The sequence below is a fragment of the Drosophila bipectinata genome, chromosome 4 (assembly GCF_030179905.1).
Source record: "Drosophila bipectinata strain 14024-0381.07 chromosome 4, DbipHiC1v2, whole genome shotgun sequence".
NCBI lineage: Eukaryota > Metazoa > Arthropoda > Insecta > Diptera > Drosophilidae > Drosophila > Drosophila bipectinata.
Window position 1 is genome coordinate 17,130,965 of NC_091740.1, and position 26,323 is coordinate 17,157,287.

At 37.4% G+C, this 26,323-nt stretch overlaps 1 protein-coding gene across 12 annotated transcripts in view; it reads right to left on the bottom strand.

The window, feature by feature from the left end:
- The window catches only part of CaMKII (Calcium/calmodulin-dependent protein kinase II), a 99,470-nt gene that overhangs the window by 29,131 nt on the left and 44,016 nt on the right, over positions 1-26,323 (bottom strand). For 4 of the 12 annotated variants that reach the window (XR_006246421.2, XM_043213456.2, XM_043213454.2 and 1 more), the window contains exons 11-12: positions 23,631-23,687; positions 9,546-9,611 (exon numbers count right to left, since the gene is read on the bottom strand). The exons of 2 other annotated variants lie outside the window; for them this stretch is intronic. Coding sequence is in view for 8 of the 10 variants with exons in the window: in XM_043213456.2 (XP_043069391.1) it covers positions 9,546-9,611; positions 23,631-23,687 (123 nt within the window). In the remaining 2 variants the exon portion in view is untranslated. Of the gene's footprint in view, positions 1-9,545; positions 9,612-15,924; positions 15,987-23,630; positions 23,688-26,323 lie in introns of those variants that run through there. 6 more of the 12 variants (XR_006246422.2, XM_043213458.2, XM_043213457.2 and 3 more) reach the window with 3 other exon arrangements.

The following is a 26,323-nucleotide window of genomic DNA, read 5'->3' on the forward strand; positions in this document are numbered from 1 at the left end:
CTTGAAACTTTGCACACACCCTTCTTTGCACGCAGTATATAAATCGGAACGACCGGGATCGGCCGACAATATCCTATAGCTGCCATATAACTTATTGATCGGAAATGGTATAACTTTGGTGTTTTTAGAGTTAAAGAGTTCAGTTCACAAGAGAGCTACTTTTGGCAAAATAATAGGACATGCTAATTTCGAAATGGTATAACTTTGGTGTTTTTAGAGTTAAAGAGTTCAGTTCACAAGAGAGCTACTTTTGGCAAAATAATAGGACATGCTAAATTTCGTAAGGATCGGCGGACTATATCCTATAGCTGCTATATAACTGAACGATCGGAAATGACCCAACTTTCGTGTTGTTGAAGAAAGCTGGAACTTGGTACAGATTATATTTTTGGTCAGTTAATCCGACCTACAAAATTTTATAACGATCGGCTGACTATATCTTATAGCTGCCATATAACTGAACGATCGGAAATGGTTTTTGGTGGAAATACCAACTTTGGTAATTTTAAAGATAGAAGCTTGGGACTTATTTTTAGCTTTTATATTATGATAAATTAGGTTATATTATCATACACTCAAAAGGATCGGCCAACTATATCCGATGTTTGCGATATATTTCCGGTTTTAACTTTAAGGGTATATCAACTTCGGCTCCGTCCGAAATTAGCTTTCCTTTCTTGTTGTATTGTTAATTTATAATATGGAATTTAAACTGGTCTGTTCTATGAAGTCTTGTATCAAGACAATCTCCTCATCCCAGCCTACCATCCATTGCTGGCTATGTGAAAAAGTCGTACACGCCAAGTGTGCCTGGTTCACTGCCTCCGTTTCGGATGCCATTTCTCGTAGGTTAGGTTTACATTATTGTTGTGAAAATTTTCGTGCTGTCCAAGACGAAATGAGGTCATTCATGAGACAGACTAATAATGGATTTAAAGAGTTGATCACTGGTTTTCGTAAAATCAATGACCAGCTCCGTGCGCTTGACACTCAGTTTAGCGGCCTTCAGCTGCTAACTGAGTCCCCTAAGCGTTAAAATTCCGCTGGTTGTGATCCGCCTCAGCCTGCTCAGCCGTCAATAACGCAATCGCTCATATCTTTAGCCACCCCAAGAGCTAGAACTGAGAACAATTCGACGCCCAAATTTTTCAAGGAAAATGAGCAATCGTCTGATATGTCCTCCGTGGTATCCCTTCAAGTCATACAACAGGTTCTATTAAATGAAACCCCCGTCAGAGTCACCCAAAAGGGTATTCCACAGTCCGGACTACCGGCACCGACTGATGCTGCAGTTCTGCGACACAAAAACCCTTTCAGATGATTCCTCCATCATATATTTGTTTCTCGGCTTGCCCCTGATACTTCAGAGATTGATATCTCGGCGTATATCAAAGCCAAAACAAAAGCCGATATAAAGATGGAGGACATAACTAACTTTAAATATAATTATATACGGCGCACGTCTTCTTTCAAAAAAGTTATAAAACCAGTGGGAGTGAGACTTCCCCATATCGGAACCACTGACCAACCTTCCACCTCTTCCTTGTCTACTAACCCAAAAAACTAGTATCGTCACATAACACTTACCTATCAGAACACTAGGGGGCTCCGTAGCAAACTCCCTAAACTATATTCTGATAGTTCTTCCTTTGCATGCCATATTATAGCCTTTACAGAAACTTGGTTAAAGCCGGAGATCTTTAGCTCCGAAGTTTTTCCAAGTAAGTACACCACTTTTAGACGGGATCGACCTCAGCGAAGGGGGGGTGGAGTCCTCATTTCGGTAGACTCTACTCTTGCTTCTGAAGAGGTGAAATCACAACAGTTTGGTCACATTGAATTTATTTAAATTAAAATCACTCTGTCCTTGAATTCTTTATACATTACATGTTCGTATATACCGCCTTCGTCCGAACCGCCCTCATATTGGCAGCATTTGTCCGCTATTCGGTACGTTTTTAATCCTATGACTGATCGTGACCATCTCGTCGCGGTGGGCGTCTTTAATATACCAGAATTAAAGTGGTCCAACGTCGAAAACTCACCATCTTTGTCACTTATCACTCACCATGACTTCACCGCGGGCATGTTTGACATGTCCCTAGATCAAATTAACCATGTTAGAAATTCGCTAGGTCGGCTTTTAAACTTATGCTTTGTATCTGATCCTGATGGTACTGCTCTCTCCAGAGCTTTAAACCCCAGAGGATCCATATTACCTCACGCTGGAGGTCTCAATCGAAACCATTTCTGGTATCGATCAGATGCCTCTATGTGTGACAAATAAGATTCGCTTTTTCCGTAAAGCTGATTTTCACAAACTTAATAGCTTTATCGATACATATGATTGGTCCGATATTCTGGCATGCACCGATCTTAATGTCATCTTAATACATTCTTTCACTCCTGTGTGCCATGGAAATATCCGTCCGCATCAACAAATCCTCCTTGGTTTACAAGGTGCCTCACTAACCTAAAAAATACTAGAAATAGGCTATTACTAAAATATAAAAAAAACCTGCAGTACTATTGATTTCTTAAGATATCTACTAGCTTGGTCAAATTTTACCGTGCATAATGGTGAATGTTACAGGAATTATATTCGTCGCTGCCGGATACAATTTACTCAGGATCCGAAACAGTTTTATAATTTTGTAAACACAAAGCGTAAAAATGTACTTTTCCCAACACTGCTTACGTTTGAAAATTCATCTGCGACCTCTGATCAGGGCAATGCCGATCTACTCGCAGAATTTTTTCAAACAACTTATTCTCCGCCTAAATTGACAGATAAGTCAATTAGCATACAATATTCAATCAGCTAATCTTATTTTCTGTCCGTTTTTCTCCGAAAATAGCTTATTATCTGATCTAAAGGTCAAACCCATTTATTCGCCACGCCCTAATGGCTTTATTAGTCTCAACAACAATAATTAACGTACTTAACATATACAAAACCAAATAGCGTGTAGATAGAAAATATGTGTGTGGGGGGGTTGGTGGTTGGTCATGGGTAACGGATAGTAAGGGCTTGATAACGGGCGGGACGTCCGCTATAGTTGGCTGATCGTTATGATAATTTCTTTATAAAACCAATTTCTTAAAAAACAAATTTTTATAAAAGTCCCTAGCTCTATCTTGAAAAACAGTTGGCCCTAGTCCTAGTGGGTCTTACTGAAAATAGGTTTACTTACTGATTGACTAAATACCTTTAGAAATTGGAACTTAGGATCCTGGATGTTTGCTGCAATATGTTGATATCCACATCTTTAGAGCCACCTTTGGATGATCTATCTACATAAATGTCGCGATGCGGAATTTCGGTCCCTTTTGGCAACATAAATTTTTCTTCATCTGCCAACTAATGCATTAGATACAAATGAGGCCGGCTTTGTTCCATTAGTTACAGTATCGAGTTTAAAAACCTGCAACTCATGCTGGGTGGAGCTAAGACTTCACCGTACATAGCATAGGGTCAAAAGGTAAACAATATTTTCTAGTCAATTACACCGATTTGGGCTTTCACAAGAAGAGGGAACAGAAAACTGCGGTACGTTAGCCAATTAAGTAAATGTAAGAGCTAAGTAGATATTGTAAATTATTCCAGAATAAAACCAAAGAATCGAACTCCAACAATTTGTCCAACGTTTGTTAAAGGCATTCCCCATCAGGAAAGCGGCAAGTCCCGATACAACGGGCAGATTACGGATTCCACAACTGTACAAGTGGCGGCCCTAATGGAAAGGATCGCACGTCTGGAGTCGGAGCTGGAAAAGGCGACGGATGGAGGATGGAAATGGAGGACAAGCAGAGGCCGCCAGAAATCCCGTTTGAATCGGGGCACGCGGCGTTGGAGTGAGGCGAAGACACCGCCATGTTTGAGTGGAATACTGCCACGCCAGGGAGCAACGCAACGGCAAAGTGAGAGGCAGATGAGTGACAATCTGCAAGCTGAGCTTGGAGTGACGTCATCGTAGCAGTTGCCGGCACAAATTAGTAAAAATTGGAACTGGGTTATGTTCATCCGCCGACACACAATTTGGAGGTAACTGCACCATCGCCCCTGTCTACCACCTTCCAGCCTACCAGTGCACCCCATTGGAAAACAACTAGAGGTTACTAAAAGCCCTGAGAGGCGAGGCCCGCGAGACGGTGAAGTCGTTGCTCATCCAACCCAGCAACGTAGGAGCCGTTATTCCGGTATGGAATAACGATTCCGTTAGCCAACTGGATAGCGTGCGCGATGTGCAGCCAATACAGGAGGCCGACATCGCAAGAATCGTGCGGTTCGCGATGAAGGTGAGCAACCTGGCAGCGTTCCTGCACTCAACCCCGATCGGCAACCAACACCTAGGGAACCCAACCCTAATGGAGGAGCTGATCGCCAAGTTGCCGCTGAGCAGGAGGTTGGACTGGGCGAAGCACGCGATAACGATACAACCGTACCCGACAGAGGTGCACCTGAGCGAATGGCTTCACGAATTCGCAAGACTGGTGTGCACTGTCACGGACGCTGGACCTAAGGAGCAACCGAAGCGAAGGATCCTGCACGCAAATATTGTTCGCGAGGAGGAGCGGTATTCCGACCACCCCCGAAGTTTCCCTATATGCGAGGGACAAAACCACATAAGGGACTGCAAGGAGTTTAAAGCACTTCTACAACGACGCGGATCGAGTCTGCGAGGAAGCTGAGGCTATGCTTCTCGTGTCTGGAGCCCGGACACATGTCCCGGTTCTGCAGGAAGAGCCGCGGATGCAACGTCCATGGATGCCGAATGAGGCATCACTACCTTCTCCACGAGTCACCTGGACATCCCAGACGGCCGCCAATCGCAGATGAAGGAAGCAGGAGAGGAATGCCACGACCAGTGGATTCCGACGAGAGGAGCCGTCCTACGTCAGCTGCAGTTATAGACGCTGGGCATGAGCAGGATGAGAGGCGATCGACGTGTGACCACCAGGACTTGCCGCATCGAAACCTGAGCTGCGTTGAGTCGATTGGATGCCACCTACTATTCCGGATTCTACCCGTGACGCTGTACGGGGAGAACACGCATATCGACACCTATACACCTATGTAGGATCGTCTCTCACGCTCATCGACGACGAGCTGTACAACAATGCGACGACAAGGATCCTAATTGGACTGGATCATGCGCATCTTGGAACACCCCTCAAAACAAGATCTAGATCATGGATCTAGAGGACCATTCACAGGAGCCACCGCACTTGAATGGGTGGTGTATGGACCGGTGAACGGAAAGGCGAGCTCACCGTTTCATAGTTCGTGCCGTGCCCCAGGATAATCTTCTGGAGAAGATGGGCAGCGACTATTTCGAAATCGAAAAATTCGGAGTGAAGCCGGCACAGCCAGTCGCAGCTGGCGGAGTGACGCTGGCGCCGTCAGTCGCAGATGACGGCGACGCACGGGCCCTGAGTAACCTGGAGGAGACGACTAAGCAAGTAGGACGACGTTACGAGACCGGGCTGCTATGGAGAGACGACGAGGTGAGACTGCCGGAGAGCTACAATATGGCGCTCAAAGGACTCGTCCACATCAAGGGAAAATGGACTATGTTGATCCCGCGACTGGAACTACAAGCAGCAGTATTGGGCACAAGAGTGATGGACACCGTCAAGCAGGAGCACGGTGTGGCGATCAGCAACTGCGCATTATGGACGGACTCAAAAACTGAGTTGCACTGGATAAGTAGTACCCACCCGAGATACGAAAAGTTCGTCGGTAACCGGGAGGCTGAGATCTTGAAATCCATGGAGGGGTCCCAGTGGAGATGGATTCTGTCTGCCGAAAACGTGGCAGATGACGCGACGAGGCCGCGCAAGGCCGTGGACCTGAGCAGCGGTTCGCGATGTCTAAGCAACTGCGCATTATGGACGGACTCAAAAACTGAGTTGCACTGGATAAGTAGTACCCACCCGAGATACGAAAAGTTCGTCGGTAACCGGGAGGCTGAGATCTTGAAATCCATGGAGGGGTCCCAGTGGAGATGAATTCTGTCTGCCGAAAACGTGGCAGATGACGCGACGAGGCCGCGCAAGGCCGTGGACCTGAGCAGCGGTTCGCGATGTCTAAGTGGTCCACCATTTCTACAAGGACCAGAGGAGAGCTGGCCAAGATCGAGCGAAGGATGGATCCCTGCGACGATGGACGCGGAGAATATGAAATGTGAGTTTGCCTTGGTGATGGTAAACTTCATATCCTTGCAGAGGTTTAGTGAAGGGTTCGAGCCTGTACGGATCCAGGGCGAGCTGTCGACTAAAGGAGTCGAATGGATCTTCAATTGCCCGGCGAACCCAGCTAAGGGTGGCGCCTGGGAAAGGATGGTGCAGTGTGTGAAGAAGGTGCTGGCGCATACAATGAAGGAACTCGCGCCAAGTAGCACGTACTGGAGAACCTGCTGATTGAGGCGGAGAATAGTAATTATTCCATAATAAAACGAACGAATCGAACTCCAACAATTTGTCCAACGTTTGTTAAAGGCATTCCCCGTGATCGGCCAAGCGGCGAAAAAACTTAAAAAAAACCTTCCTTTACTCACGTTACAGATATATGCGGTATGCGGAGGCGGGAGGGGTCATGGCATAAATTTAAAACAATCTTGATGTGTGTGAGTATTAAAGCAGTCTCCATGACAAATCTTATAGTTCAATCTGTGTGCATAGTCTCTGAGATCCACGGGTTCATACAGACAGACTGACAAACGGTTATGGCTATGTGGACTCCGGTGTGATGCTGTGTTTATGTGCGTATTTTGATCTTTATATATACTTTATGGGGTCGCAGAGGAATTCTTCTCTATGTTACATACATTCTATGCGTTGACCTGTGATTCGCACTGAACAAAGCGATATTCTTAATAGTTTTTAACAATATCGCTAAATCGAAGCAATATACGTATTACGGCTATTGATTTTTCTTTATTGAGTAACTATTTAGAGGAAATTCAGTGTGCGTTGGTGAACAATTAAGTTACGGGCAAAATGAGTCAGAAAGAGACTGATGTGACGCAAACTTGAGCATCAAATGCGACTTATCAACAGATAGTTGTCTCCAATATGCCAACTTAGAAGTTTTACTTCTGCCGTGCGTGAGTCTGACACACCCAGTTTTTTTTTTATTTTCCCACACTTGCATAGAAAGAATATTTTGTATTGTGTAGTTTTGTTTAATTAGATTGAATTGCCCTATCACCAATGAATGTCAGATATTTTGGCATAAGAGTCCGTCACCGGTTTTTTATACCCTTGCAACGCAGTGAAGGAGACATCTCCGACCCTATAAAGTATATATATTCTTGATCAGGATCACCTCCTGAGTTGATATGAGCATGTCCGTCTGTCCGTTTGTTTCAACGCGAACTAGTCTCTCAGTTTTATAGCTATCATCTTGAAACTTTGCACACACCCTTCTATCCTTTGCAAGCAGTATATAAGTCAGAACGGATCGACCGCCTATATCTTATAGCTGCCATATAAGTGATTGAACGGAAATGCTGTAACTTTGGTGTTTTTAGAGTAAGAGAGTTCGGATTTTGCATGAGTGCTATGTTTGGCAAAATAATACGACCTTTCGTAAGGATCGGCCAACTATATCCTATAGCTGCCATATAACAGAACGATCGGAATTGGTATTTGGTGAAAATATCAACTTTTGTCCTTTTAAAGATAGAAGCTTGAGTCTTTTTTTTTAGATTTTGTATTGTAATAAATTTGTTATATTATGACATTCTTTTAATGTTCGGCCAACTACATCAGATTTTTGCCATATACAGTGGGGAGCAAAAGTGATTCCATGTTCAGAATATGCATGTTGAACCGCTCATAAAACGTAAACCAATGAACCAAATGAAACAAACTTTTTTTTTCTCGATTACTTATTTAATTTGTAAGAAATAGACTTAAATACTACAATAATACAAGAAAAAATGTAAGAGATAGAAAAAAAAAACAAAAACAGAAGGCATGTACTCAGTTTTGCACCTTTTATGGAAAAATTTAAGGAAATTTTAAATTAATATTTAGTCCAAAGACCCTTATTGTCTATTACATTTTTAATGCGCTTCGGCATACTATTAACTAAATTCTCTATAATTTCTTTCGGAATTTGGTTCCATTCAGTCTCCACGCGTCTCCAGAGATCGTCAAGGTTGCTTGGGGCCGATTGATATTGCCCGAGCCGTCGCTTCACAATTGACCATAAGTTTTCAATTGGATTGAGGTCGGGACTTTGAGCTGGCCACTCCATGACCTTAAAATTTTGTTTTGCCAACCATTCTTTTACAATTTTTGCGGTGTGCTTAGGATCCCCATCCTGTTGGAAAGTGATTTCTCCTTCAGGATAGGCACACTTATCGAGAAAATTGTGAAGATGGGTCTTTAAAATGTTTAAATAGTCCTCTTTTCGCATTATTCCATCAATTTTGTGCAATGGCCCAACGTGCCACCATGTAAAGCATCCCCAAGCCATTACATTTCCTCCTCCATGCTTTACGGTTTGCTTTACATGATGACTCTGAAGCTTGTCACCGGGCCTATGCCAATAGTACTGCTTCCCATCCGACTGGAAACGGTTAAACTTGGATTCGTCCGACCAGATAACACGTTTCCAGTCTTCTATAGTCCAGTTTTTGTGGGTCTTTGCAAATTGTAACCGAGCCTTAACATTTTTCTCGGATAGAGCTGGTTTATTTTTTTTCACAGAGGCGACATATCCAATTCTAGCCAGTGCTCTTCTAGCTGTCCATCGACTTACGGGTTTATTTAACTCTGTAGAAGCATTTGCTGGTGTTAAAAGCTTATCCTTCCTCATATTGGACATTATAAGTCGAGCGTCAGAGTCCGTTAGGAGACGGGGGCGACCATTCAATACATTTTCGGAACCAACATTTTGCCTTTTTTTCACCTTGACCACCACAGACTGACTAATTTTCAGCTTTTCAGCAATTGTGCGTGTCGAAAAGCCACTTTTAGTCATAGAAACAATACTATTTTCGGTATCTGCTGATAGCTTCTTCATTTTACAACAATAAGTTGGCGACTAATTTCTCAATTTATTAAAATTTACTTTGAACTATAAGAAATGTGCGACTCTTTGAATTATGACAAAAACTAATGCATGAAAAAGACATAAAACAGTAAATCTGCAAATATTTTGGTGATAAGAAAACAGGGAGAGCAAAATCAAGTGCGAATATTGGAAGGTGCAAAACTGAGTACATGCCTTCTGTTTTTGTTTTTTTTTTCTATCTCTTACATTTTTTCTTGTATTATTGTAGTATTTAAGTCTATTTCTTACAAATTAAATAAGTAATCGAGAAAAAAAAAGTTTGTTTCATTTGGTTCATTGGTTTACGTTTTATGAGCGGTTCAACATGCATATTCTGAACATGGAATCACTTTTGCTCCCCACTGTATGTCCGGATTTAAATGCAAGGGTATATCAACTTCGGCTCCGCCCGAAGATAGCTTTCCTTTCTTGTTTTTAATAGTATTTGGGGCTCTACATAGCAAAAATATGTACATACCTGACGAGCACTGAGAGCTTCCTGAAATTTGTCGGCATGTTTTTGCAGGAAACAGTATCCTTATATCTTAAACGCCCACATTTGTTTTTTCGTAAAATAAAAAAATTAAAAAAGTTGCTTTTAATAAAATAATAATATTATACGCAAATTTGAAATAAATTAATTAGGATGATTTTGATATATTAAAAAAATTTTGATGTTAATCTGCCGTGACCTAGAATATTATTTTGAAATACGCAAACATGAATCTTGCAAAATCACGCACCAGGAGATTGTTTATTATCCGCAACACCTTAATTTCACAAACAAAAAAAAAAAATAAAAAAAAAACATTACTTGAATGAGAGAAAAATAATTTAATGATTTCAAATGTATTTTGTGTTGTGATAAAATTGACCCTTTAAAAATTATATAAATAATACATACTCATGTATAATAAAACAAGAAAGAAAAGCTTACTTCGGGAGAAGTCGAAGTTTATATGCCCTTGCAGTTAAAACCAGATATATATAGCAAACATCGGATATAGTTCGTCGATTATATAACCAAATTATTAGAATGCAAAATCTAAAAAAAAAGTCCCAAACTTCTATCTTCAAAAATACAAAAGTTGTTATATTTACCAAATACCATTTCCGTTCAATCAGTTATATGGCTGGCCAAAAATATAATCTGTACAAACTTTCAACTTTCAAAAATAGCATTCGTACGAAATCTGAACTTTTAAAAACCTAATCTAACTCTAAAAACACCGAAGTTATAGTCGACCGATCCCGGCCATTTCGACTTATATCCTGCTTGTAAAGGAAAGATATCCTTTGTGCAAAGTTTCAAATTGATTACTTTAAAATTGAAAGAATAGGTCACAAAGAAAAAGATAAGAAGTAAGTTTTCCACTTGAAAGGAGTCGAAATAAGCACTCGAACCGTTCGAAAGAACATTGAGGGGGTTGGATTTCATGGGTGGCAAACAGCGAAAAACCCAATCTTGACCGCAAAAAATGTTCCAGAAAAGGCTACAGTGGGTCAAAATGCACGAATCTTGGACTGTACATGATTGGCGAAACGTCTTTTTTGTAACGACACCAAAATAATCCATTTGTCCTACAATAGTATGAGCTAGGTACTCCCCAAACGCGACAAACAAAATCATTGCTTACGGCAAAAGGTCAGGCAAGGAGCATGCCGAATGGTCCGGGGATGCTTTTCTTACTATGGCGTTGGTGATCTGGCATTAATTAATGGAACTGTGAATGCTGAAAAGTTGCAAGGTGTTCTGAATTGTCACCTTTTACCCTCAATGAAGGAGCATCTTTCTCATGCCCCAAACATAATCTTTCAGGACGACTCAGGTCCTTGCTATCGTGCAAAAAAAAGGGATATATTTTTATTTTAATTCTTTGTTTAAACAATAATTAAAGTTCCAAATTTCTAGTATTTTTTTTTTTAATTTAGGTAATAAATTATTTGCAGAAAAATCGAATATCAACATTAGACTGGTCAGGCAAAAGTCCTGATTTCTATCCGATTCAATATCGTTGTCCTATTTTAAAAGTTAAAATACACAAAAAGAAACCCAAAGAAATGAGAATTTAATTAGACAGTGGAAAGTGTCTGTTATAAAGACATAATTAAGAAAACTAACGAACACTTGGTAGATTTTATGCCATCAAGAAAAAAGACAACTAAATACTAAAGAACCAAAACAAAATTATTTTTGAATACGTTAAATACTAAGCTATTAAGAAATAATTTTCAAAAATTTTTGTTACCTTGGAATAGTTAAAAACAATTTTTTTTTTGTTTGCCTACATTTTTGTTAATTCCATCGAATATTAAAGTATACGTTTTATTTCCAAATAGAACATAATGAGATTTGAAAGAACACGTTTTGAATTCACATTTATATTAATTTCATCGATTTAAACAAATTTACTCCATAAAGTAAACGCTGGCTGAAAAAGTAGTATTTTCTGCCTGTCCGGATTTCATTGCCCGCTACTGTACTTTATAGAGTAAAGACATATCCGATGTCTCCTTTTTATAGACATCTCAGATTTCTCCTTTACAGCAATGCACACTTTTGACCTTTAGTTTATAATAAACTAATCAAATCAGAAACTATTTTCCGCGGAAGAACAACAACGTTGCTGAAGGCAAAGATTATAAAGTACTAGTGGGGCATCTCACATAAAGAAAAATTTTCTATGGCGGGTACCAGCGCTGGAACCCGCTGGAACAAGCGGGTTTCACAGCGCGACAAGTTAAGTTTGAGAAATTTTTCGCGCGACAACAAATGAGGTATAGCCTTGTGGTAGAGTGCTTGGCTGATGTTCAGAGTGAAACGAGTTCAAACCAAGCTCGGGACGTCCACTTTTTTTTAATTTTAAATCTATTTATATTATATTATTATTCTTTTAATGTGTTTTCTAAAATATATAATTCAATAAAAAAAAATACAAAATTTTAAAATCACCTTAAAATTTCCTCAGTTAATTGTGGAACCCGCTGTAAAAATCTTTATAAAAGCGGGTTCTACGGCATATTGGCAGGCCGCGTCGTGGAACCCGCTGTAAAAATCTTTATAAGAGCTGGTTTCACGACAAACGGCTGGCAGATGAGCGAGGGAATGAGAGAATTATATTTTTAGAACGTAATATCTATGAAAGTTTTAACGATGGAACGATGAAAGTTTGAAACGTTCAAATCGAACCAGTGGGAGAGCAAAGAGATCAGAAATATCTTCTACTATCTTTACTCTTCAGCGCTGTTTTTGGTATTGGATTCTCGCGCTTACTTTAAAACCAATTTTAGGTATCATTAAAAGAACTTGGAGGGTAGCCTAGATGGAAAGCGCGCGCTCCTTATCCTTGGGGCCCAGGTTCGATTTCATTAGTGGGCGGTTGTTAAAATTTTTAGAAAGTTTTAGTTTCATACTAAAACTTTACTTTAAGTTTAAGTTTTACTTTTCATATTTACTTTATTACTATTATTTTAATTATTACTATATTTTTAATTCTTTAACAATTGTTGTACAAATAAGTGTCGTATGACAAAATGCCGGACGGACTCCCTTGAAATTTTATTAGCCGGACAATTTTTATCTTTAATACTATAATTAATCAAAAACAAGAAAGGAAAGCTAACTTCGGGCGGAGCCGAAGTTTATATACCCTTGAAGTTAAAAACGGATATATATCGCAAACTTCGGATATAGTTGGCCGATCCTTATGGGAATATGAATATATAATCCAATTTATTATAATACAAAATCTAAAAAAAAGTCCCAAACTTCTAAGAGGGGCGAGCGCTTTTGCACTCTTTAGCGTGGATGAGCTCTTCAGCGCGGGTGCGCTCGTTAGCGTGGATGCGCTCTTAAGTTCAGCGGCCTAACCGCCCGAATAGCAGGTCTGAAGCATCGTTTTCACAACCGAACGATGGCCCTGAACTAACGTCCCAGAGTACATGCTCATTATTAAATGAATATTTAAATTCATTTGCGGTGAGCTCTGGAAGCGAAGACTCTGAGGACGATGATGAACCCGAGCTCAAATTGGCGGCAACAGAAATAAATGAATATTCACCAAAGCCCATAGATTCAAGCGTGAATATCATGAGCTATTGGGAGTCGAAAAAATTCACGTATCCACGCTTGTACCATCTGGCTCAGATAGCACATGCTGTGCCTGCTACGCAGGTATCGGTTGAAAGGGCATTTTCGGCCCTTAAATTAGTAATTACTGATCTTAGATGCAACCTTGCCGAAGACTCCGTGCAAAATTTAATGTTCTTGAAATTAAATAATTAGCCATTTATATATTAAAAACTAATAAATTGTTGTAATTTAATCTTGATTAATAATTTAATGAACTACTCTTTCTCAGCCGCCACAACAATAGTTGGGCTATTTATGAATGCTGCCAATACTGCACAGGCATAAAAGCGGATAAACATATATACATACTTATTATATACCATCTGAAAGGTATTGATGTGTAGATCATATATATACATATATATTGGATCTGGCTTCAACGGATCAAAAGATATATAGATTCAATCTTTATTTTCAATTTTTAAAATAAAAGTTATCGAATAATTTTTATTCTCCAATTTATATAATAAAAATTGAAAATAAAAGTTATTGCGTAATTTTTATATAAAAATTGATACTTAATAATTATTACTAATTTTTTATTATTAAAATTAATTTTAATTATTAAAAACCAATTTTTTTCATAAAAATTGAAAAAAAAAATTTATCTTGTTTTTGAATTTGCCATAAAAATTTAACTTATGACAATTTTTTTCAATTTTTTTGGAGACTGTTTTGGGCTTCAATTTTTTTAAGCTCATAATCATTATTTACGGAGTAGAGTAACTACTTTATGCCTTACGCTATTACCGTGTCTCGATCTGCAATACTATTTGTTCTACTAATTCGGGATTCGGGAGGAAATCACCGATTTAAAGCGTTAGGGGTCGTTCAAGTATTACGTAACGCTCCTTAGGGGGTAGGGGTGGGGTCAGTGTGAACGTTACGATTTGTTACTGGGGGGTCGGACGAAACGTTACGATTTGTTAAACGGGGGGACGGGGGGGTCAAATTCAGCATAAGAATGCGTTACGTAATACTTGAATGAGCCCTAACGCTTTAAATCGGTGATTTCCTCCCGAATCCACCCATTTAAGGAGTGCTGCCCAAATTTTAAATAATACTATAGGTGGCTAGTTTAATTTTAAACAAGAAAGGAAAGCTAACTTCGGGCGGAGCCGAAGTTGATATACCCTTGCAGTTAAAACCAATAAACTACAATAAAAAATCTAAAAAAAAAGTCCCAAACTTCTATCTTCAAAAGTACCAAAGTTGGTATTTCTACCAAAAACCATTTCCGATCGTTCAGTTGGCAGGAATTGGATGAAAATGAAATTTGGCAGGTTGGATTAGCTGACCAAATATAAAATATGTATTAAGTTTCAGCTTTCTATCTTCAAAAACACGAAAGTTGGGTCATTTCCGATCGTTCAGTTATACGGCAGCTATAGGATATAGTCGGCCGATTCTAATGAAATTTGGCAGGTTGGATTAGCTGACCAAAAATAGAATATGTATTAAGTTTCAGCTTTCTATCTTCAAAAACACGAAAGTTGGGTCATTTCCAAACGTTCAGTTATATGGCAGCTTAGGATGTAGTCGGCCGATCCTTATGAAATTTGGCATGTCGTAATGTTTTGCTCTCGATAAAAGATAGCTCTCGTGTCAAATTTTAAGTCTCTAGCTCTAAAAACACCAAAGTTATACCATTTCCGATCAATCAGTTATATGGCAGCTATAGGATATAGTCGGCCGATCCGGGCCGTTCCGACTTATATACTGCGTGCAAACGAAAGAAGGATGTGTGCAAAGTTTCAAGACGATAGCTTTCAAACTGAGAGACTAGTTCGCGTAGAAACGGACAGACAGACAGACGGACAGACGAACAGACGGACATGCTCATATCAACTCAGGAGGTGATCCTGATCAAGAATATATATACTTTATAGGGTCGGAGATGTTTCCTTCACTGCGTTGCACACTTTTGGACAAAGTTATAATACCCTCTGCAAGGGTATAAAAATGCCAAATTTCTTGCCAGCAGCTTGTTCAAAATTTTTCCTGCATTTGACGGTTGAAAAATCCCAGATCTGGCCGGTAAAAGGCTAAGTTGGCCGCACTGGTCCCTGCTACTGATTTAGTAGAGAAGCAGACTAAAAAGTCTATAACAACAAACTTAAATTGCGTGGGCTTTGTAGGAGTCTCCATGCCAAATCCTGTACTCCTATCTCTAAGGAGTATAGGATTTATCTCGAGGAGTCTCGATCTCTAAGAGATCCACGCTTTCATACGGACAGACAGCTATATTGACTCGGCTGTTGATGCTGATTAAGAATATATACATATATGTTATGGAGTCGGAGATGATTCTTTCTATATGTTACATATGTACATTGACACGACTACAACATATCCTTGTACTCTACGAGTACCGGGTATAAATAGCCACTATATTCGATTGAACACTAAAATTTCATTAAATTCGAAAAATACATTTTTTTTCGTGTTCTAGACCAAAAGGTGATTGAAATGGTTGAATCAAAATAACTAAGAAAATTTAGCTTTGTAACAGAGTAAGAAAAACTTGCAAATGCTTTTAATGCATACTCACCTATGTATAAAAAAATAATTAAACTTGACTATTGATGTTAAATATTCTTATGTTTACTGTTTTCTTTTAGTCAAAACATTTTCTGTATAATACGAGTTAAAACTTTTTAAATCATTAGGCTGAAAATTGATTTTTTTTTAAAACTAATTTCCTTTTTGTGACGTTTGTAAATCACAAAAATGATTAAAATCATAAATATACTTTATGATGTTCATCCACATGTAGAAGGTTCAAGGCTGAAACAAAAATCAGTATTTAACCATCTTAAAATAATAACTGAAAATAAGTTAACATAAGCACTCTCATTCGAAAACATTTCACCGAAGAGTTCAATACCGCTCTAGCAATAAGAGTATTATAAATATTGAAAAAATAGCCTAATTTCAGTGGGCTCAACTAGCTCACACATAATGCTGAAATCCTACAAAATGAATTTTTGATGGCATTTGGTAATCGGTCTGCAAATATTTTTATTTAAATTCTAGACTCTAGAATCTAGAGCAATAATTTAAACTTTGATTCGGTTGGGCCCGGTTTGTTGAAGTAGCAATTCTGTGACGTGGGTTGCATGTGCGTTCCCTAATTGTTTTTATCGAACTTAGGGTTTGGGGTTTTTCTTTTTGTAAGTTTTGTTTGGATACATTTTTGAGTGATTTTGCATGCCACTTCTCATTAAAAAAATACTTGCAAATAAAACAATACTTTACCATATATAGTAAGTAACACTTTAAAAATTTAATTGAAACCACAACTAACTGTATCTTCTTTGTAAAAATGCCATTAAAGATGGCGTTTCTTCTTTGTATAAATTCCATCAGTACCAAGACCGCATTGTACAAAACGGGTTCGATGAAAAAAAGATTTAAACTACAAAATACAAAAAATAATAAAGAATAAACGTTTTTAAATAATAGAGTAGTATGAAGACTATGTTGCTCGTGTGTTAATATGCCTTTTTTAAAAGAATACCAAAGAAAAAGCTTAAATATACGTATATTGTGTACAGTGTACACTAGTCGGCATAAACATTTTGACTATCAGACTTTGCGATCCTTAATACCGTTAAATAAAGGAGCCAACATGAGGCGCAAATCAAAGAATATATTTTTAGATATGTGCATGCCAAATTTTATTTCGTTTACCTTTTTCAGTCTATTTCTACTGATAAGAACGCATGCAGAGAACGTGGCTTCGGACGGAGCCGAAGTTGATATACCCTTGCAGTTAAACCGAATTTATTGCAGTTAAACCACAGTCAAAACCGGCTAAAATCGGATAAAGTTGGCCGATCATTATGAGATCATTATAATATAACCAATTTATTACAATACAAAATCTAAAAAAATACCCAAGCTTCTATCTTCAAAAATACAAAAGTTGGTATTTTTACTAAACACCAAATACCATTTCCGATCGTTCAGTTATAGGGAAGCTGCAAGACATATTCGGCCGATCCTTATGAAATTTGGTAGGTTGGATCAACTGACCAAAAATCTGTACTGCACAAAGTTTCTTCTATCTTCAACAACACGAAAGCTGCGTTATTTTCGGATCGGCCGACTATATCCTATAGCTGCCACACAACTGAAAAATCGGAAATGTCCCAACTTTCGTGTTTTTGAAGGTGGAAAGTTGTAACTTTGTGCAGATTCTATCTTTGGTCAGTTGATCCGACCTACCTAATTTCATAACGATCGGCCGGCTATATCTTATAACTGCCATATAACTGAACGATCGGAAATAGTATTTACCAAATAAAAATAATAATATAACACTAATTATATTTAGTGTTTAGTAAATATACCAACTTTGGTTTTTTTGAAGATAAAAGTTTGGGACTTTTTTAATTATTGTGTTGTAATAAATTTTTATATCCGATTATATCCAACTATATCCGATTTTGGCGATATATATCCGGTGTTAACTCCAAGGGTAAATGAACTTCAGCTCCGCCCGAAATTAGCTTTCCTTTCTTGTTTATTTTATTTTTCGTTAAATCAAAAGTTTTAATGGGCACTAAAATAGTGTAATTTATTTTTAAGAAAGCATTTTTAGAAAAATTTCTTAAAAAAATAAAAAACTACGCTTCCTTATCTGTATTTTCCTATGGAAAAAAATTGTTCCAACCCAGTTTCTAAGAAAATTTTTCTCAGTGGAAACCTTGTTTTTTATGTTTGAACTGTCAAATGAGGCAAAAAAGGATCAAATGAGAGAGGTACTAGAAAAAATTGAGAGTCCTCCCACTGACCCAATCCACTCGTGCTATGCAAAATGAAAATTTACTGTTCTACACTAAGCGGATAGTAGAGTGCGCTGTTTATCAAAATCTTTAGGACCTAAATAAATTTATAGGATGCGGAAGCGAAGGAAGATTTACGGAAAGAGCTCACAAGTCGAGAAAATATTTTTCGTTTTCATTCAATAATTTTTAGTTAATTTTCCTTTGTTTGCAGTGCAAAGGCTGAATGTAGAGAACGACATTCGCTCATTTGTCGACATTCGCTCGACTATAGCCGCCCTTTCTTGTTTAATTTTGAACTTGGATGAACCGCCTTTGTCGACAAAGCTCCATAACTCAAGAGCCAATTCTATTAGATTCAATTCTATTTCTATTCTATTCTATTAGAAAGGTAGTCTTCGTCAATATGTAACGGCCTCAGGGTAAGATAGTTCAGTTTAAGTTCTCTGTAAAACAAAATATGAGACAATCGGTTTGGTAATAACCAAAATAACTAAACCTAAAACTTTATGGACTTAATCGAGACTTCTAGAAAGAAATCCAGTTGAAATAAGAGGTACATTGTATGTATTTTTTTTATTCGTGGTCTTTCAGAATTTGCACCAATTAGTGCATCAGCTAGCATTCCGCCATTCATCATAAAGCTTAGAGGCCAGACGACCGAGGGGTGCTCTAGATACGATTAATTTTTCATTTATGATTTAATAAACTAAAAGTAATTAGTAAATTAGTAATTTAAAATACTTGATTTTAAATTTGAAGGACAGGAATGAGAGATGATGAGGTAAACACCATTGTAGTTCGAACATGAGACCCTAAGGGGGTCGTGATGCGCATATGCCAAACTACAGTGACTAAGGAATAGAGGACTAAAGTTTCTAGTCCTTCTATTAGAAATATTGAAATTTTAGAGTGTTAGTAAATGGTGGCTATCTACATCACCATTGATGAGGGTATGTAGAAAAACTACCTTTAACCTTTAGCCTTATTAATCGTTGTGAAAATATGGTCGGAATATTTGAGTTTTAAGTCTAATAGGACACCAAGATCATTAACCAGAGTTAATATTTCTAAGGCAATCCTATAGAGAAAATTTGTATCCTGGTGAGAGCAAGAATGATAAAAAGACATCAGTTTGCATTTTGATCCATATAATATTAAATCATTTTTGAACATTTCGGAAATCGGACTGAAACTAGCATTGGATAAAAGCGTCAAATCATCTTCAATACAAGAATACATTAACGGGCCAAGGTGACTTTCTAGAGGGACCCCAGATGTAGCACGGACCAAGTGGGAACGTACATTTTTAAAGGAGACTCTTTGTGTTCTTCCATATAGTTACAGGAGATCTACGTTAAGAGGTCAGTAGAAAAGCCCAGCATATTCAGTTTACCCAACAAGAGTGAGTGATTAACTGAATCGAATGCCTTGCTAAAGTCTGTCTAAATAACATCTGTTTGACATCCCTTTCGAAAGCCATCTATGACATAGGATGTCAAATCCAGTGGTAAATAAGTGGTATTGGAGCGAAACTTATTGAAGCCATTCTGACATGGAGAAATGACCGAAGAGCAAAAGTAATGAAAAGTAATTAATTTTTCAAATATCTTTTGAATTGCGGCCAATTTAGAGATGCCTCTGTATCGGACTTTTTTCTTTTTTATATAAGGGAATTAAGAAATATTATTGATTATGAATTATTCCACTCAAGGGTCTTCCCGTTTACTCAGAGATTTACTCAGAGCCCTGGTGTAGTATTTTAGCACACAGCCTTGTTAACTAGCTTGGAATCGAACGAAATCTAAACTACTGCATGTTTTTTTATATTTAAGTAAAAGCTTGTTTTTAGTATTTTTTAAGTTCGTGAGGCACCTTGTAAGCCAAGAAGGGTTTGTTGAAGCTGAAGGATATTTCCATAGCACACATGTATTAATGTATAAAAAATAAAATTTGAAAAAAATTGTGGTAAAATTTTTGTAGGACCTAAAAAACGGACCAATTAAATAAATCGATGACGACAATGTATTATGACTTTAGCTATTCTAGCGTCAGATTAAGCAAATTTTCAACTGTTAAAATTCAATAAAATTTTGTTTCCTACCGATAGTCAAATAATTTAATTTCGGTAAAAAAAATACCAAAACCTATAAACTTGATCAACTAGATCAGCTGTAAGCTCTAAAAGCTAACATATGGTACTTTACAATTTTCAGGTGTTGAATTTGGCTTGATCGACGACTTTTTATATTTGCGACACTTTTTTTGATTATGTGTGTTTCAAATCAGTTTTAGCATTTTCTCAAAGTTTAAGGTATGTAGTAAACGAAAATAAATGTTTTGTGACCTGTGAGTATATGTTGCATTCATAATTTATGTTTAAAACCAGCAATGTTTGTAGTACCCTTTTTATACCCTTGCAGAGGGTATTATAATTTTGTCCAAAAGTGCGCAACGCAGTGAAGGAGACATCTCCGACCCTATAAAGTATATATATTCTTGATCAGGATCACCTCCTGAGTTGATATGAGCATGTCCGTCTGTCCGTCTGTCTGTCCGTTTCTACGCGAACTAGTCTCTCAGTTTTGAAGCTATCGTCTTGAAACTTTGCACACTCCCTTCTTTCCTTTGCACGCAGTATATAAGTCGGAACGGCCGGGATCGGCCGACTATATCCTAAAGCTGCCATATAACTGATTGATCGGAAATGGTATAACTTTGGTGTTTTTAGAGTTAGAGAGTTCAAATTTGACACGAGAGCTATCTTTTATCGAGATCAAAACATTACGACATGCCAAATTTCATAAGGATCGGCCGACTACATCCTAAGCTGCCATATAACTGAACGTTTGGAAATGACCCAACTTTCGTGTTTTTGAAGATAGAAAGCTGAAACTTAATACAGATTATATTTTTGGCCAGTTGATCCAACATACCAAATTTCATTAGGATCGGCCGACTATATCCTATAGCTGCCATATAACTGAACGATCGGAAATGACCCAACTTTTGTGTTTTTGAAGATAGAAGTTTAGAACATTTTTAGGTTTGGTTTTTGTATTATAATAAATTGGGTTATATTATCATATTCTCATAAGGATCGGCCAACTATATCCGATGTTTGCGATATATATCCGGTTTTAACTGCAAGGGTATATAAACTTCGGCTCCGCCCGAAGTTAACTTTCCTTTCTTGTTTATAATAAATTTCCACTTCTGTAGAGGAAAACTTTGTGAAAGTCGCCTCCGCTCACAAAAAGCCTATATTTGTGGTAAACTATGGTTAGTCTAGTGTATAAATTGTCCAAGTTTAGCTGCCCCAACCTGCCCCTGTTAAATTTAGCGACATTTTCAGCAAGAAAACTCGGATTCTGACTAAGAAATAAATTTCGATTCTGACTAGGACAATTAAAACTAGTTTATATTGTAAAACTGCATCTTAATAAACAAAAATAATAAAATAAATAAAAAAATAAATAAATTAAAAAAAAAAAATAAAAAATTAAAAATTTTACTTAATGAAAATTACTAAATTTTATTTCTTATTGGATTAACATTACATAAAAATTTCAAACTTTTTAAAATTATCATTATTTTTAATGATATTCCACATCTGACGCTAAATTAGCCAAATCGGCCACTGTGCGGCGTCGCCGTCGCTACTCGCGATCGCTTCGCTGCCCAAGATTTATGATCCATGTGTCAAAATAGGAGAGAGCTTATTTCTGCCAAGGATAGTCGTTGTATAGAGTCCTTAGAGTGCTCTATTGGTAAATTCTTAAAACCTCTTGTCAAATTTCGCACTTAATCAGGCGTCACATGGCCAGTGGACTCTACTACTCTTCCTGGTAGCTTCTTAACTAGGCGACACCGGGTGGTAGCCATCGGAAGGTCCTCCAATCCTCCAATTGAATTGTCCACGAGTTATACGAGAAGCGATCAAGTGTTTTGGACACCAGAAAGGGTATAATGTCCTTATAGGAACTGCTGGAAAATTATTTGTAGCCCTAAAATAACAAGGAAGTGTTCCTTTTCAAAAGAATTCACTTTGTGAGAAAGTGTCCTTGAATGTCTAGACTCTGGGCCTGGAAAAATCCCCAAAAAACAAGAAAGCAAAGCGAACTTCGGGCGGGGCCGAAGTTGATCCCGGCCGTTCCGACTTATATATTTCGTGCAAAGGAAAGAAGGGTGTATACAAAGTTTCAAGTCGATAGCTTTAAAACTGCGAGACTAGTTCGCGTAGAAACAGACAGACATACAGACGGACATGCTTATATCAACTCAGGAGGTAATCCTAATCAAGAATATATATACCTTATATAATAATAATATATATAATCCTAATATATATATAAATAGGGTCGGAGATGTGTCCTTCATTGCGTTGTACACTTTTGACCAAAATTATAATACCCACTGCAAAGGTATAAAAACCAGTCCACATCTTCTATATTCAAAAAAACCAAAGTTGGTATTTGTATCAGATACTGTTTCCGGTCGTTCAGTTATATAGCAGCTATAAGATATAGTCGGCCGATCCGTATGAAATTTGATAGGTCGGATCAACAAATAAAAGACCAAAAATATATTCTGTGCGAAGATACAACTTTCCATCTTTAAAAACACGAAAGTTGGGTCAGCACCGATCTTCTAGTTATATGGAAGCTATGGGATATAGTCGGCAGATGCTTATAAAATTTTCTAGAAAGTATAATTTTGCCAAGAATAGAATCCATAGGATTCAATCTCTCTAACTCTAAAAACCATAAAGTTCCGATCAATCAGTTATATGGCAGCTATAGAATATAGACGTCCGCCTCTGGCCATTCCGACTTATATACTACGTGCAAAGGAAAGAAGTGTGTGAGCAAAGTTTTAAGTCGATAGCTTTAAATCTGAGAGACTAGTTCGCATAAAAACAGGCAGACATGCTTATATTAGCTACGGAGGTGATCCTGATCATGAATATATATACTTTATAGGGTCGGAGATGGCTCCTCTGCAATGCACACTCTTGACCAACTTTATAATACCCTCTGCAATGGTATAAAAAACAAAAAAAATTTTCTCCTTGACTTCCATTACCAAACACTATCTATGCGGAAAGAACATTTCGTGTCGGCTATCCGCAAGGTTTTTGGTTAAGGAAAGTAGAATATTTAAAATTTGAGTTGAGAAAAAGTTTGTTGTTGTTGAGCTGGGCATTTAATTATTTTTTCGTTCTTTTGAAAACTTTTGATGCGCGACCACTCAATTTATTTGGTCTCGGTAAGTTATTTATGAAAGAGCTTAAAAAGTATATAACTAATCTAAAATAATTCAACCTAAACGCTTAATAAATCAAATCAAAGGGCTTTCATTTACTTTGATTAACTTTATTTTAATTAACTTGATTAACTTTATATAATTAACTTCGATACCAAAAAGTATCGAAACTTTTCGGTTAAGTTTTGATATAAAACTAAATGTAAAAAACTGTTAAGAGTTATTTGCTGCCTCTGATTTATTGACTTATACTATTGTTAACAATTTGAATTAGTTTTATCTAAATCACACTACTACATAAAATAATAGTTATGATAGATACCATGCATAAAAGCACGGCAAGAATGTCAGTCATAATTTAATGTTTAAAATTTACCTTCTGGCTCTTTAGATATGACTGTGGTACTTCGATCCACGATTGCTTTTTTATCTTCTACGAAATATGAAAATACGAATAAATTTCTTATTTTACTTTTCCAATATCACGGTCTTAAATAGTCTGATAATGAATAATATATAATATATTTTTGCGGATGTTCTAAGTAATTTTGGTTACTTTAAGTTTATCATAAACAAGAAAGGAAAGATAAATTCGGGCGGAGCCGAAATTGATATACCCTTGCAGTTAAAACCACATTAATATTCCAAACATCGAAAATAGTTGGCCGATCCTTATGAAAATATAATTTAAAATCAATTTACTACAATAAAAAATCTAAAAACAGGTCCCAAGCTTCTATCTTCAAAAATTCCAAAGTTGGTGTTTTTCCCAAATACCATTTCCGATCGTTCACTTATATGGCAGCTGTAGGATAAAGTCTGCCGATCGTTATGAATGTATGTCGCATTATGTGGCCAAAACAGCATTTATGCAAAATCCAAACTCTTTAAAAACACCATAGTTACACATTTCCCATCAATCAGTTATATGGCAGCTATAGGAAATAGTCGGTCGATCCCAGCCGTTCCGACTTATATACTACGTGCAAAGAAAAGAAAGGTGTGTGCAAAGTCTCAAGTCAATAGCTTTAAAACTGAGAGACTAGTTTTAAGATTCTAGACTAGACTAGAAACAGACAGACGGACATGCTTATATCAACTGAGGAGGTGATTCCGATCAAGAATATATATACTTTTAGGGTTGGATCAAATTTATAATACACTCTGCAAGGGTATAACAACTATTTAATTATTTAATTTACCTATAAATTATACCGTATAATTATGTTAAATAAGAAAGAAAAGCTAACTTCAGGCAGAGCCGAAATTTATATACCCTTGCACTTAAAATCAGTATGTATAGCGCAAATTATGGATAAAGTTATCCGATCCTTATCCGAATTTTTATTTAAAATTAAGTTTTTATATCACAAACAAGAAAGAAAAGCTAACTTCGGGCGGAGCCGAAGTTGATATACCCTTGCAGTTAAAAACGGATATATATCGCAAACATCGGATATAGTCGTATATATAATAATACGACATGCCAAATTTCAAAATGATCGGCCAACTTTGGTGCTAGGATCCTTTAGCACCATGTAACTGAGCTATCGTATTTTGATGGTTTTGAAGATAGAAGATTGGGACTTTTTTATACCCTTGCAGAGGGTATTATAAATTTGTCCAAAAGTGGGCAACCCAGTGAAAGAGGCATCTCCGACCCTATAAAGTATATATATTCTTGATCAGGATCACCTCCTGAGTTGATACGAGCATGTCCGTCTGTCCGTCTGTCTGTCTGTTTCTACGCGAACTAGTCTCTCAGTTTTAAAACTATCGACTTGAAACTTTGCACACATCCATCTTTCCTATAGGATATAGTCCACCGATCCTTACGAAATTTAGCATGTCCTATTATTTTGCCAAAAGTAGCTCTCATGTAAAATTTGAACTCTTTAACTCTAAAAACATTAAAGTTATACCATTTCCGATCAATCAGTTATATGGCAGCTATAGGATATAGTCGGCCGATCCCGGCCGTTCTGACTTATATACTGAGTGCAAAGGAAACATGGATGTGTGCAAAGTTTCAAGTCGATAGTTTTAAAACTGAGAGACTAGTTCGCGTAGAAACGGACAGACATACAGACGGACAGACAGACGGACATGCTTATATCAACTCAGGAGGTGATCCTGATCAAGAATATATATACTTTATAGGGTCGGATATGTCTCCTTCACTGCGTTGCACACTTTTGGACAAAATTATAATACCCTCAGCAAGGGTATAAAAACATGCTTATATTAAAGATTTCATTTTTAATATATGTGCATCTAATAATTGTCATTTGCTGTGTCTTGCATTTTTTTCTTCATGGCGTAGAAGTATATCATTTTATTCCCTACCGAAATAATTTTTGATGTATCAAAATGTTATGAATCGTCTCGTCTCCGAAACAAAGGGATTGCCAAACACAATTTTTTTCTATAACAACTAATTTATATTTAACACAAAAAAAAGGTAACCTCGGCGGAACCAAAGTTTATACACCCTTGCAGTTAAAACCGGTTATGTATCGCAAACATCGGATATAGTTGGCCGATCTTTATGAGAATTTCATAATAAAACCATGTTACGAATATAATTCATACGAAATCCTAACTCTCTAGCTCAGTTATATGGCAGCTATAGAATATAGTCGGCCGATCCCGGATCAGTTCCGACTTTTAAAATGCGCGCAGAAGCAAGAAGGGTGTGGGCAAAATTTCAAGACGATAAATTTGAAACTGAGAGACTAGTTCGCGTAGAAACAGACAGACAGACGAACAGACGGACATGCTTATATCAACTCAGAAGGTGATCCTGATCACAAAATATTCATACTTTATAGGGTCGGAGATGTCTCCTTCACTGCGTTGCAGACTTTTGACCAAAATTATAATACCCTCTGCAAGGGTATAATTAGTCATGGATCATGTTTCGACCCTAGCTTGCATAAAAAGATCTAGATTAACTTTTTAACCATTTTTACCTATTGGTATTACGATATTTCGATATACAAGTACGATTTTATAATAAAAATAATTCCATTTTTTTAACGTTTTCATGAACAACCAATATAATTGGTG